The 15285-nt window shown below is 41.5% G+C and overlaps 1 protein-coding gene across 1 annotated transcript; it reads left to right on the forward strand.

Annotated features, from left to right (window-relative positions):
* Positions 1 to 670: 670 nt before the first annotated feature.
* On the forward strand, positions 671 to 14843 carry MFSD4B (major facilitator superfamily domain containing 4B). The gene is given in 6 exon segments (XM_004372503.3): positions 671 to 696; positions 905 to 1151; positions 5918 to 6086; positions 7169 to 7285; positions 9150 to 10363; positions 10365 to 14843. Coding segments are annotated over 6 exon segments (1833 nt in total). The 3' UTR covers positions 10425 to 14843.
* The last annotated feature ends 442 nt before the right edge of the window (positions 14844 to 15285 follow it).

Here is a 15285-nt window from a genome sequence, read left to right on the forward strand (position 1 = left end):
GATAAAGAAAAATACTTACATTTTAAGGTTGTGGTCTACTTGGTCAAAGAACAAAAGGCAACAGAAATGTGGAGTTGGAGAAGGCCTTTCTTTCTCCTTTGGTATGACTTTACTCAAGGATTCTGTAAATTAGCGCCCTGCTTCTTTTTCACAATGGAATTATCTGCATGGGGGTGGTGGTGCTTGAAACCGCAACTTTGGATCCGGATTTCTTTGTTGAGCTACTGTTACAACTGTTTATTGTTACAACTGTACAGCCACTGATTCGTTGACTGACCTCGGGCAAGTTGTTATGCATTCTCTATGAGTTAATCCCCATCTGTAAAACGGGGATAAAACGTAATTTTAGAGAGTTGTTGCAAGGATTAATTGAGATAATATACATGAATGGTTACATATAAGGTTCAACAAATGTTTGTGGAGTGGCAGATGAACGACAGAACCAATGAGTAAGAGGAGGGTCCACAGAGCCGGGCACGGATTTTAGAAAGACGCATAAGGAACAGACTTTCGAGGTCCCTCTGCTCCCTAGGAGAACCTGGAAGCCGGCGCGAGCTCCTGTGTTGCAATTCTTGGCCCGTATTTCCTCGTAACTGTTTGGCGAAGTCTTACCTCATGGTTCCTCAGGCCACAGACTGCAGCTGGGTCTCTCTGGGCTCAGGTATGTGCGATGCTAAGGCCGGAGAACTACGTCCGGTAACCTAGGCAACCATATCAACTTCCGGTTTGAGGGTAGGCCGCTGTTGGCAAAAGGCCACATTTCTGTCATGTGACCCGCGCAGGCGCCGTGCGACGAGGAGGGCGCTGGGTTCGCAGCAAGCGATCCCGGGCGCGTTCCAAAGTTGGACCTTCGGGCTCTAACTAAGGGCTCCCCCGGGGAGTTGGTGCCAGGCTGGACCTGAAGGGGTGGGGCCGGGGCTCAGAGCTCCAGAGGCTCGGCTGAGAAAGCCGGGTCGCAGCAGTACCGCTTCTCTGGAGCCGGCAAGCTGGAGCTCTACGGAGCTGAGGCCCCGGCTAACGGGCAGCGGCTCCTACAGGCCGAGGCCCCAGCGGAGAAGGTGGCGGAGGCGGTCTCCCTGCGGAGCGGCCGGACGGGGAACATTCAGCGCTGGTTCACCACCGTGGTCCTGTGTGCCACCTTCCTGGGGCTGGTGAGAGCCGGGGCTGGAACCCTTCCAGGCCGGGGCGTGAGCAGGCGTTCTGCAGAGAACTCAGTCTTTCGAGTTCGAGTGTCGCCTCTGTCATTTGCAAACTTTGTGACCTTGGGCACGTTAATCTGCCCGAGGCTCAGTTTCGTCATCTGGAAAATGGGCACAATTCTTATCTCTGAGGGTTGTTGTCAAGTGCGAAATTGATTTTCCTAATATGTTTTCAGCTCCAACAAACCTTCCTAACTCTCCTGCGTAGAATGGGAAGATACACGAGTGGTTGCCCAGGTCTATAGCCGCGGTCTCCCGCGCCCACCCAACCCCCTCTCCCCCCCAACCCCCTCTCCCCCCCAACCCCCTCTCCCCCCCCTTTGTTACTGAACAAAGCTTTTCTGGGATTTCCTTCTCCTAGTGGTCTGACCAAGGAGCCCTGATGGCGCAGTGGTTAAGCGCTCCGGTTGTGACTAGCGGCTTGGGAGAAAAGACCTGGCGTTCTGCTCCTGTAAAGATTTCAGCCTGGGAAACCCAATGGGGCAGTTCTACTCTGTCATATACGGTCGCTATGAATCAGAATTGTCTCCAGGACTCCACCACCACCACCAACAGCTGTTTGACCAAATTCAGCAAACCCCTTAATTTTGCAGATAGGGAAGTAAGCCCAAGGAGAGAAAGTGGCTTTCCCGGATCACATAGCTAGTTAAATGGTAGATCCAGGAATAACACCTCTCGTACTCTGCCCACAATATTATTTCAAACCTTCATTTCGTCAAATGTTTTTCTTGGAGCAAGCTGCAAGGATAGAGGCGTTTTGCCAAACCTCTTGGCTGCTCTCAGATTGACTAGTTTCCAGAAACCCCCCTTTTATCACTTTGACTTGATAATTGGGATCCTGGGGAGTTGGGAGTGTGAGTACTCTTGAGAAGAGTCACTTCTGGTCACTTAGTGTCTTTCTCTGAGACTGAGTCACAATTGATTCTTAGACTTGGGGTATTTTGATTTCAAAGAAAAAAAAAATTACAGATGCTTGGTGAGTCTTCACTGCCTACCAGGACCTGTGGTAAGTGCTTTGCAGGGATGAACTAGTTTAATTAGAGCTGGAGCCAGCGTTCCATCGTTGTAAGTGGCACTTGCTCTTCACCTGTGCCCATGCCACTCCTTAATCCTGGGCTGCTCCGATTTAGGCAGGGGACACACAAACATGTTTAAAGCAGACCAGTGCAATTGGAGTCAGTTACTCAAAAAATGTACACCGATTAAAAACATTTTAGAAGTAGTCAACTGTTGAATTTCCTCTGTTAGTTCTACTAACATTACATTGTCTTTGAGTAAAATTTTATTTTTAGAAGTCATTCTATGTGGGTATATGCCATATTTTCTAAGAAAGTCTTACAACTATACTCCTGATGGCTTGGGTTTTTTTTGAGGAAAAACTTAGATTTAAAAAGTTTGAATTGTTTAGGTCCTGGGTGTTTTATATGCATGGTTCAGAGAAAGGTCCCTGGATTCATCCAGAAATACTGCTGCCTGTTTTACAACATAAAAAAAAAACGGGAATATGCTTTCAGGGGACATCTAGGTCAATTGGCATAACAAAGTTTTTTTTGTTTTCTCTCTCTCTGTCTTTTTTTTATTGTTGTAGTTTAGATGAAGTGTACATTTCAAGTTGGTCTCCCATACAAAAATTTATACATACACTGTTACGTGACCCTAATTGCTTTCCCCATACTGTGACAGCACACTCCTCCTTTCCACCCCTCATTCCCCATGTCCATTCAACCAGCTCCTGACCCTCTCTGCCTTCCCATCTACCTACGGACAGAAGCTGCCCATTTAGTCTCTTGTATCTACTTGAGCTAAGAAGCACATTCCTCACGAGTATCCCTTTATGTCCCACAGTCCAGTCCAATCCCTGTCTGAAGAGTTGGCCTCGGAAATTGTTTTAGTGTCTGGGCTGATAGAGAACCCGGGGGCCATGCTTTCTGGGGTTCCTCCAGTCTCAGTCAGACCATTAAGTCTGGTCTTTTTACTAGAATTTGAGTTCTGCACCCCACCTTTCTCCTGCTCCATCTGGGACTCTCTGTCGTGTTCCCTGTCAGGGCGGTCATTGGTGGTAGCCGGGCACCATCTAGTTCTTCTGGTCTCAGGCTGATGAAGTCTCTGGTTTATGTGGCCCTTTCTGTCTCTTGGGCTAATACTTGCCTTGTGTCTTTGGTGTTCTTCCTTCTTCTTTACTCCAGGTGGTTGGGACCAATTGATGCATCTTAGATGGCCGCTTGCAAGCTTTTAAGACCCCAGATGCCACTCATCAAATCAGTTGGCATAACAAAGTGTTTTTTTTCTTATCCCGGGGCCATATTCTTGGGGTTTCTCCAGCCTCTGTCAGGCCACTAAATCTCGTCTTTTTTTGTGTGTTAGAATTTTGTTCTGCATCGTTCTCCAGCTCTGTCAAGAACCCTCTGTTGTGATCCTGGCCAGAGCAGTTGTGGTAGTAGCCTGGCATCATCTAGCTGTACTGGACTCAGTCTGGTGGAGGCCTTGGTAGCTGTGGTCCATTAGTCCTTTGGACTAATCTTTTCCTCATATCCTGTTGTCTTCATTCTCCTTTGCTCCCGAAGGGGTGAGACCAGTGGAATATCTTAGATGGCTGCTCACAGGCTTTTAAGACCCCAGATGCTACTCAACAAGGTAGAATGTAGAACACTGTCTTTATACGCTGTGTTAAGCCAGTTGAGCCAGATGTACCCTGCGATCATGGTCCTCACATCCTCTGCCCAGCAGTTCAGTCTCTCATGGAGTTTGGATGTGTCTGTGGAGCTTCCATGACCTTTGCTTGTACAAGCTGTGCTGGCTTCCCCAGTTATTGTGTACCGTCGTACCCTTCACCAAAGTTACCACTTATCTATTGTCCATTTAGTATTCCCCCCCCCCACCCCTCCCATCCCTCGTAACCAACAAAGATTGTTACTTTTTGTATGTAAACTTTTTCATGAGTTTTTACAAGAGGTCTCATACAATATTTGTCCTTTTGTGATTGACTTATTTCAGTCAGCATAATGTCCTCCAGTGTCATCCATGTTATGAGATGCTTCACAGATTCATCATTGTTCTTTATTGTTGCATAATACTCCACTGTGTGTATATACCATAGTTTGTTTATCCATTCATCTGTTGATGGGCATCTAGGTTGTTTCTATCTGTTTGCTATTGTGAACAATGCTGCCATGAACATAGGTGTGCATATGTCTGTTTGTGTGACGGCTCTTATTTCTCTAGGATATATTCCTAGGAGTGGGGTTGCTGGATCGTATGGTATTTCTATTTCTAGCTTTCTGAGGAAGCGCCATATCATTTTCCAAAATGGTTGTATCATTATGCATTCCCACCAGCAGTGCATAAGAGTTCCCATCTCCCCGCAGCCTCTCCAACATTTGTTATTTCCAGTGTTTTTGATTCTCGTACCAGTAATGCCGGGGGTGAGATGGTATCTCATTGTGGTTTTAATTTGCATTTCTCTAATGGCTAGTGAGTGCAAGCATTTCCTCATTTGTCTGTTGGCCGCTTGAATGTCTTCTTTGGTGAAGTGTTTGTTCATTTCCTTTGCCCATTTTTTTAATAGGATTATTTGTCTTTTTGTTGTAGAGGTGTTGGATTTTCTTGTTGATTATGGAGATTAGACCTTTGTCTGACTTGTAATGCCCCCAAATTTTTTCCCAGTCTGTAGGTTCTCTTTTTACTCTTTTGGTGAAGTCTTTTGAAGAGCCTAGGTGTTTGATTTTTGGAAGATTCTAGTTATCTAGCTTATCTTCTGGAGTTTGTGTGTTGATGGTTATGGTTTGTATTTGGTTAATGCTGTGTTTTAGGGCCTCTAGCAATAACAAAGTTTTTTAAGAAAACGTTCTGCATCCCACTTTGGTGACAGAGCAGGAGAAAAGTAGGGTGCGGTACTCAAATTTAGTAAAAAGACCAGACTTAATGGTTTGATTGAGACTGGAGAGACCCTGGAAGACGTGGCCCCCGGGCTCTCTGTCAGCCCAAAACTAAAACCATTCCCGAGGCCAACTCGTCAGACAAAGATTAGACTGGACTATAGGACATAAAATGGTACTCGTGAAGAGTGTACTTCTTAGCTCAAGTAGATACATGAGACTAACTGGGCAGCTCCTGTCCAGAGGCGAGATGAGAAGGCAGAGAGGGTCAGGAGCTGGTTGAATGGACACAGGAAATCAGGAGTAGAAAGGAGGAGTGTGCTGTGACAGTATAGGGAGAGCAACTAGGGTCACATAACTATGTTTAAATTTTTGTATGAGATTAACTTGAATTGTAAACCTTCACTTAAAGCACAACAATAAAAAATAAAAATGAGAATAACATTTTGATGGTTTGATAATTTAAACTTTTAACATCTGAATTCTCGTGTTAGCTATTTGTGCATGTGGTATATTTCAAAATATACAAAACTATTTCAAAAATAATTTCAGTGTTACGTTTTATTAAGTATGAGTACTTAATAGTCTTTTAAAATATTAATCGAAAAGGAAACAATTGCACGAAGAGTCAAAAAAGTTTTTTTTAAAGATTGAGAATTGTCCAAATTAGAAAAACCATGGAATTTGGCACACCAGAAGTAGGAGTCTGTAGATCTAGTAATACTAGTATTGTCATTGTGAATTTTTCCTGGCTGTGGGACTTAACGTAATCCCTTCACCCCTTTTTACATACATAGCATTTTAATGATTGTAAGTAAAGGCTTTTGTCTTTCTAAATCCTAGGGAATGAGTGTCAGCATTCTCGGACCCACATTTCAAGATTTGGCAACAAATGTAAACAGCGATATCGGTGGTCTTTCTCTGATTTTTGTGGGCCGTGCCTCTGGATATTTGGCTGGTTCTGTGATTGGCGGATTTCTTTTTGACTTGATGAATAAGTTTTTACTTTTGGGTAAGTAAACATTGATTTTAGCTTCTTTGTGGATTTCAGCAAATTTACAATTTGTCCTTAAATATGAAAAATAGTAGCCTGCAGAATTATCGACAATTTACATAGGTGTCCTTATAGAAGGTTTTCCTGGTGCCTGCTTTCACCTTGGCGTTACAGAGGATCTGTGCTGGGCTGCTCTGGAAACGTAGATTAGCCTTAGAGTGTGTCAGTGATCTTTGCACTTGCTAACCGTCAGTATAATTTGGGTACTATCTGGATCACACAGTGGTTGTCCGAAGAACCCTACTTATCAGGGACTAGGGCAGGTCTCCTGGGGCTGCCATAGTTCAGAATGAGCTCCTTGTACCTGCCCAGGCTAAACCCAGGGCTGGGAATGAAGGGGGAGAGCATGGCAGGTGAAATGATACAGGCTAAATTTTTGTTCCTGCTGCCCCGTGTCAGTGATGAATCCAGACCTCTCTACTTTATCTTTGAAATAGATGTCAGAGATTTTAATATACTCTTTAGAATAAATCGACATGTTTAAAGAAAATTTGTATTAGTAGTAGGATAAAAATGCTTTAGAAACAAGAAGAGTAATTTATTATTGTTGATGAATAGATAACTAATCCCTTATTTCCAAAATGGATTGAAAGAATATATTTCTTGTATTTTCCTCCCTGTTCTCCAGACTAAATAAATTTCTGCTACAAACTGCATAATAATTGCATTTTATTTAATTTTATTTTAATCTGATATCTAAAAATGCCTTTAGGTTCTTAAGTTGGAAACATTTCATCTTAAAATAATTTTTTTACCTTACTTTTTTGCTGTAAAACTTTGCCTTGTGGTATAATTTATAGTTTGATTATCAGTGCTAGAAATGTGTTCATATTAGAGTAACATATTGTATAGTCCATAAAGATAAAAGCTTTTAAACGAAAGAACCACTTCTAGAAGCTGAACCTCTTATCTATTCATTATTACCCAATTTTAGTGTGACCTTATTTTGCATTTTGGGGGGACTTCTCTAATGTTGAATTGGTCCATGACTCTTTGCATGAGTATCAGTTTTTATAGCATATTTTTACCTTTCTTCTCAGGGTTGTCGATGTTGGCTACCACAGTTGGTCTTTATCTTGTTCCTTTTTGCAAGAGAACAATACTACTGATTGTCATGATGTCCGTCTTTGGTGCTTCGATTGGCGTTGTGGATATAGGTTAGTGAGTCCTTCAGTGTCATCTCTGGGAGTAGGGACTTTCTATTAGGAAGTAGAAATAGTGCCCCCCCCCAAAAAAAAAAAAACCCAAAACCAAACTCATTCCTGTCGAGCTGATTCCAACTCATAGCAACCCTATAGAGTAGAACTGCACCATAGAGTTTCCAGGGAGTGACTGATGGATTCAAACTGCTGACCTTTTGGGCCATACTCTCGGGGTCCATGTATCTTGATATTTTTTGAAACTTACTAAATAACATACATGACATTTGTTCACCCCCGTCTTAGTTATCACAGTCTCTGGGTGGTGTAAACAGTTAACATGCTCAGCTGCTAACTGAAGTTTGGAGGTTTGAGTCCACCCAGAGGCACCTTGGAAGAAAGTCTTGGCAACCACCTTCCAAATATCAGCTATTAAAAACCTTATAGAGGACAATTCTTCCCTGACACACGTGGGGTCACCATGAGTCGGAATTCACTTGATGGCAACTGACTTGTCTTAGTTACCTAGTGCTGCCGTAACAGAAATACCACAGGTGGTTGGCTTTAAAGAACAGAAATTTATTTTCTCACAGTTTGGAGGCCAAAAGTCCAAATTAGGTTTTTGGCCTTGTTGATTACTTCTGGGAGTCTCTCTCCTAGTTTCTGGTGCCTTCCAATAATCCTTGGTGTTCCTTTGCTTTTAGGTGGTCCTCACACATCTTCTGTCTTCTCCTCTCTGTGTCTGATCTGCTGTTCTATAACCCAGAAGTAATTAGGTTTAGGACACACCCTACGTTGGTATGGCCTCATTAACATAACAAAAGAAAACCTCTTTTTCCAGAAAGCATAAAAATATGTGTTGAAATCCTTTACAGATACACACGGGTTAGGATTTCAACACATATTTTTGTGGGATAGAATTCAATCCATAACAACCCCTAAAACCAGCTCTCTTCTCCTCTTCCCTGCTCTACTGTTATTTGATAACAAAAAAACTGAAGCGGCAAGTTGATTCCGACTCACAGCGACCCTATAGTACAGAGTAGAACTGCCGCATAGGGTTTCTAAGGAGCAGCTGGTGGATTCAAACTGCCGACCCTTTGGTTAGCAGCCGTAGGTAGCTCTTAACCACTGAACCACCAGGGCTCCATACTGTTATTTGATAGATCAGGGAAATATTTTATACTTTAAATGTTGGTTGTGAAATGACAAGGTTGAATTGTATGTTTATTTTCACATCTGTTAAACATGAACAAAAAGGCAGCCCAAGACTTCATGCTTCTTGCCTTTCACCTTGTAGGTAATTTAGACAGTGCAGGCACAGACACTAGAAGGGGGCCTTCTGTCATGTAATGGGTGCACCAGAATCCTTTAGTGTTCAGGTTCCTGAACTGTGGTTTGCATCTGCTATATACATAAATAATTTTTCTCAAGTGGATACCAATTGCAAGTACAGAAAGCTTTGGTAAGTTGGCCACTATCTGAGGATAAAATTTTGCCTTTTATCTAGACATATATATGACAACATTTATTAAAAATAAAATATATAATATATATGAATATTCTGCCCCCACAGCTTGGTATTAGAACTGTATTACATGAAGTCTTTAGCTAAGGTGCCTGGTTCTAGGAAGTAGTTGATTTACTAGCATGCACGTACAATTCCACTTGTGAGTGTGTTATGTTATAATGCTTATAGTTCTCTGGAGGTGGTGGATTAGAGTTCCTTAATCATTGAATTAACTTAGTTGCAATGTTTGATAACTTAGAATATTATAATCCTTGTGCCATGTAAAACAGACTTATACTCTTTCTGATAGGAATGAATTATGCTTATTTTAGGGTAATAACTTAAATCATTTTTCCTGTATTTCATTGGTAGGTGGTAACGTCCTTATGTTGGCTATTTGGGGGGACAAAGGAGCCCCACATATGCAGGCCTTACACTTCAGCTTTGCCTTGGGTGCCTTTTTGGCTCCACTGCTGGCCAAAGTGGCATTAAGTACGACCGTGTCTGCTGAAAACCACACAGAGACTGACTTTAATAACCACTCAGCCCTCAACCAATCATCTGAAGCAGACTCAGAATCTATATTTGGAGTACCGGACAATAAGAATTTACTGTGGGCTTATATTGTTACTGGTACTTATATTTTTGTAGTTTCTATATTTCTTTTTGCTCTGTTTTTAAAGAAAAGTTCAAGACGTGAAAAAGAAAAAGAATTCGCTCAGACATCTCGGAGAGCGAAATACCACAAAATCCTTCTTTGTCTCCTTTTTATGTTCTTCTTTTTTTATGTCGGAGCCGAGGTAACATATGGCTCTTACGTTTTCTCGTTTGCAACCACCCATGTTGGCATGAAAGAAAGTGAAGCGGCTGGGTTGAACTCCATCTTCTGGGGGACTTTTGCAGCCTGCAGGGGCCTGGCGATCTTTTTTGCGACATGCTTGCAACCTGGAACCATGATTGTGTTGGGCAACATCGGCAGCCTGGCTTCATCGTTATTGCTGGTAATTTTTCACAAAAACCCAGTTTGTCTCTGGATAGCAACTTCAGTGTATGGGGCCTCCATGGCTACCACATTTCCCAGTGGTGTTTCTTGGATTGAACAGTACACAACCATCCGTGGCAAAGCTGCAGCATTGTTTGTGACCGGTGCTGCCCTGGGAGAAATGGCTATTCCTGCAGTAATTGGTATTATTCAAGGAAAATACCCTGATTTACCTGTAGTTCTGTATGTCTCTTTGGGGTCAGCAGTAGCCACTGCTATTTTGTTCCCTGTGCTGTATAAATTAGCCACCTCACCTCTTAAACGTCAGCAAAAAGAAAGCAGAAAGAGTGAGGACCAGAAAGCTTTGCTCTCTAGCTCTGGGCTGAATGACTGTGAGGAAGAGAATGACGAGGACGATGCCGAAAAATGGAATGAAATGGACTTCAAAGTGATTGAAATGAATGACACAATGAGAAATTCTGTAATAGAGACCTCTAGAAATATTCTGATGGAGCCCACCTCTGAAGTCTCTAACCAGTCACTCTCAGATGCATTCCTGTTTGCGTCCTCTCCAGTTAGTAGTGGCAACTACCCTGTGAAGCATCTTGACAGAAACCAGGAGAAAACAGACTAATACGGAGGGAAGAAGAGGGATTACTTACTGACTTCCTTGAATATTGCCAGTTCTAAAGAGGCCAGTCAGAGGAGAGCATTAGCAGATTTTCTACATGCTTTGGGGATTAAAATTTCTAGGTCAGATTATAGCTAAAAAGTTTTGAAATGTTCTGTAATCTCCAGAATCTTTTAAAGACTCAGATGGTCTCAGATAGTAAGATCTTGTTTTGAGACTAATGTTTGGCATGTGGCTGATGAGGCAACATTTTATGGGCTTCACCCCTCAGAGCATGCAAAGAAGGCATTTGTTTTTGAGAAATTGGGTACTTTTCTAATAGAATGGAATAATCTAGGAGTTGCATTGATTAGCTGAACAGATTATCAGGCATCAGTATTTTTCCAGGGAAGTTGAGGGCAGTAATTTAAAAAAAAAGCAATTTGGAAGTGCACAGAGGTTTTTGTTAATTGCTTTACCCAATTTGTGGGGTTGGACAAAACTATGGTAACTACTCATTTGATTCTGATTTCTGAATACAGAACAGGGCCCAAGAGACCTGGCTTCAAGCTTTCTGACTCTGCGTGAGGTCACTTAACTTACTTAGGCTTTGTTTATCTCATCCCATCTAAAACTCTGTGATCCTAAAAATGAAAATGAAATGATTTCCAAAGTGAGCAGCCAAAGTTTTAAAGTTTGTGCAAGATATCTGCTAGAAATTAACGTAAGTGCTCCCCGGTTCTTCATTTCAAATGAGAAGTGAAACAGAAATGATAAACAGCTTTAAGAGTGTGCTACTGATTATGAATACATGTCAGTTTAATAGACTTAATGTTCAATACTTTATTTGAGTAATTATCTGAAGAATACTTTTTTTAGTACTTTATTCCATCGATTCTAAGATGTACCGTTTTTCACATTTTTAATCTCTCTGAAATCAGGATCTTACAATCAATGGTCGTGTAACTTTGTGACAAAGTTTAATTGACAGTTTTTTTTCCCCATAGAAGTACATAAAATAATGGAGTGTTTTTTAATTGTGTCTTAGAGTCAGTGAAATAACAGTAACTTGTTCAGTTACTGAGCTAATACTATTTTTACAGATACTTTTATTTAAAAGAAAAGTTATTTTTATATGCAATTTTTTTTTCTCAAATTATGTTCAAGTGGGATCTGGAGATGCTGATTTCACAAACTATTTCAGAGTTACTGCATTAGTAGTAGAGCTGTAAAGGGGCCTCTCGAGGTCCTTTGCCTACCTCGGGATCAGAGTCTGTGAACAGCCTTGCAGTTCAGGACTGGATCCTCATAGCACTGTAAACCAGGCTGCTAGTTTAATTTCCAGTGAGGCACAGGCTATTCCAATGATTGCAATACCTGTGTCACCTATCCAGGTCTCCTCCTTTCTAAGTTTGAAGTACTTGGGAAACCTAAGTAAAGACTAGAAGGTGGCTTGTTGGGCTAGGAATCAGGGCTTAGAAAAGGTATTTCATATGAGGGATGGTAGACTAGTATGAGATATCTTTTGATACATGACTGGAATTGATGACAGTTATTGTTTACCTCTCCCAAGTTTTATGCTGGGTAACATCTAATTTCTGCTTGGTATCAGTATATTTGCTTTTTCTTTCTAATTCCTATAAATTTGCATTTGTTTTGTCTTAAGTGAAAATACAACACCTTCTTTGACTACTACCCATTCGTATCTACCACAATATTGGTTCTTATTAATAATAACTTGGGAGAAGGATGGTAGAGAAATTAACAGTAAAAAGCCTATTTCCCCTTAATTTTTTTTTTTTAAATTCTGTACCCTTAGGTAGAACCAGGGCTTTGAACCAGTTCATTCCTAATTCTCAGGAGGGGATCGAACCGGAATGAACCAGTTCGAAGCCCAGAGTAGAATTGAACATCTCAGGTTGTTGGCATTTAGGCAGCATCAGCTATTTGGCAGCTGGGAGGCTTGCTAGAACAGGGATCCTTCCTGCAGTATCTCCTTTTAGAGGGTGGAGGATGCAGCTCAGGGAGAGAAGAATGGTAATAACATGGTAGAAGATTTGGTAATCCACATCGGAAAATCCATTAGGGTTCCACAAACCAAAGTGTGAATGGCTGTATGAGATTATAGGCTTTGTTAAAGTTTGATAATGTATTTCCATATTGGAAGGAAAAGACTTAGTACAACCAATTCTAAGATTTAGTTGATCATTAGAATTGTTGATTATTCATCCTAATGGTCAAATCTTAAGTAAATGTCTGCTGATACCCAAGTAACCACTACCCAAGTTTTCTATTGCTATGAGACATTACCAAAAACTTAGTGATTTAAAACCACGCACATTTATTATCTCAGTTCTGTGCGTCAGGATTCTAGGCATGGCTTAGCTGGTCCTATGCCAAGGGCATCATAAGGCAACATTCAAGGTGTCAGATGGGCTTTGTTCTTTCTTGAGCTTGGAGTCTTCTTCCGAGCTCACGTGTTGTTGGCAGTCTTCAGCTTCTTGTGTTTGGGCTGAAGTCTCGTTTTTTGCTAGCTGTCAGCCAGATGACCCTGTCAGTTCCTAGTGGCCTCCCACAGTTCCTTGCTGTGTTACCCTCTCATGGATCCTCTTAACAACGTGACTGCTTACTTCCTCAAAGCTGGTAGAAGAATCTCTTGCTCTAGTCTGATTAGCTGGAGTCTTAAATAATGTAAGATAATAACAGGAATGACATTCCATCACCTTTGCCATATTCTGCTGACTAGAAGCAAGTCACAGGGTCCCCCCCAAACTGAAGGGGAGAGGATAGGACAGGGATGTGACTCATTGAGGGTCATGTTAAGATGTGTCTGCCACAGTCAGGTACCTGAAAATCTGGGTTCTCGAAAGGACTAAAAGCTTCAAGCCAGGAAAAAGATTGCTTCAGCAATCACTAAAGGTTGATTATAGGGACAGCCCATTGAGTGTACTAGGGTGCAGATGGAAGACTCCCCATAGGCCAGGCCAACCAAAGCCAATATAGGGGAATATTTGTGGGGTACTGGATTAACTCAGTTATGCCTTTTTTTCCTTGACATTTTATGCCCTTTACCGTTCTACTTTTAACCTGTTCAAATGCAGCTTAATATGAGAGAAATAGAGAAATTTCATTTTATTCTGAAGTTCAAAGACACTTTGAGAGCAGTTTTCAATTCATTGTTTAAAGAATTATCTCTAGCCACTTGAAAATCTTTTTTAAAAATCAATTTTTATTGTATAAGTAATAAAGGTATTAAGGTCATGATAGAAAATTAGGGAAATACATGAAAATATAAGGAACAAGTAAAAATAATCCATAATCCCAAATACCTAGTAAAGTTCTTAAATTTCTTATCAACTTAATTCCTAAGTAAAGGGTCAAGGGGTGAAAAAAAATTTCTCTCTTCCAGATAAAGTGTCAGAAACAACATGAATTTTGTGTCCAGAACATATTGACACTACAGTTGGTAGACTGGTTCTTAGTTCAAAGGATTGCAGTTTATTTAAAAAAAAAAAATTATTGGTAGATGACCAGTGCAGAGACACACTCCTGAACAGTGTGTGCAGCCTAGATCACATGTAGATTGCTTTTGGTTAGATCGATTCATTGAATAATCGGGATAGTTTCTCACAGCCAGAACTTTTGGTTTACCATAGCAATGTATCACTCAACTCTGCCACGTAAAAGTTATTACTGAAATCGGGCTTAACATTCTTAATGGAAGTAGATTTATTCTTCTGGGTAACCCCGTATCTGCATTTGTTAAGGGCACTTGTTTTGCTCATGGCGCCTATGTTGTGCGCACGTGTGTGTTTTGTGTATATGAACCCACAGGTATTTATGAATCAGAATCGACTTGACAGCAACAGGTTTTTTATGTGTTGGACATTTTTCTACACTGTTCTGGTGGAGATAGGGAAAGGATACAAAAGAGATGAAGATACAGTTAATTGTTTAAAATGCCTATTTTTAAACTGAAATTTTTATTGAGTATACTGTAGACTCACGTGCAGTTGTACATACTGTTTTTAAATCCACTGAGCTGAGCTTGCATGGCCTGGAAGGGCAGAGACCTAGACCAGTGCTTGTCAAACATTAATGTGCAGAAGAATTGCCTGTGAAAATGAAGATTGTGATTCAGTAGGACTAGGGTGGGGACTGAGATTTTACATTTCTAACAAGCTTCTGAGGGATCCCCAGCCACTCTGTGGGAGGAAGATGTGGCAGTCTGCTCCTATAAAGATTATAGCCTTGGAAACCCTATGGGGCAGTTCTACTCTGTCCTGTATGGTCGCTATGAGTTGGCATCGACGGTAAACAGCAAGCTTCTAGGTGATGGGATGCTGCTGGCTCATGGCCCACACTTTGAATAGTAAGGTCCACTTCTAGGGAGTGTAGAATACTTCACTACTTTAGGGAGTTTTTTTGTTTTGTTTCAGCTCTTCTAATTTTGAGCCTTAATCTTTGAGAGTCTGCAGTCCCCGTGTCCCCCCTCCCTGCCACACACACACTCCAGGACTGTTCTGAGTTCTCTCCATTTGAAAGGAGTGTTTGTCACGTAGGTCGTTACTGTTTACGCCACATGTGTGTTGAGTGCCTCCTGTTTGGCAGTCTCTGTGGGAGTGCTGAGGGTACACTGGTGGAAGATCACAGGGTTCCTAGGTAATTCAGCTTACCCTCTAGTGCGGCACTGTACAATAGAACTTTCTGCGATGCTGGAAATGTTCTGTATCTGTACTGCCCAGTAGCAACTAGCCACCTTTGGCCAATTGAGCACTTGAAATATGGTTGCAACCTAAGAATTGAATTTTTAATTTAGTTTAAATGTAAATTTAAATACCCACATAACTAGTGGCTGCCACATTGGGCAGCATGGGTCTAGTGGAAGGAACAAGGCATCCAACAGTCATACAAGA

The sequence above is a fragment of the Trichechus manatus genome, unplaced genomic scaffold (assembly GCF_000243295.1).
Source record: "Trichechus manatus latirostris isolate Lorelei unplaced genomic scaffold, TriManLat1.0 scaffold00017, whole genome shotgun sequence".
In the NCBI taxonomy this organism is placed as follows: domain Eukaryota; kingdom Metazoa; phylum Chordata; class Mammalia; order Sirenia; family Trichechidae; genus Trichechus; species Trichechus manatus.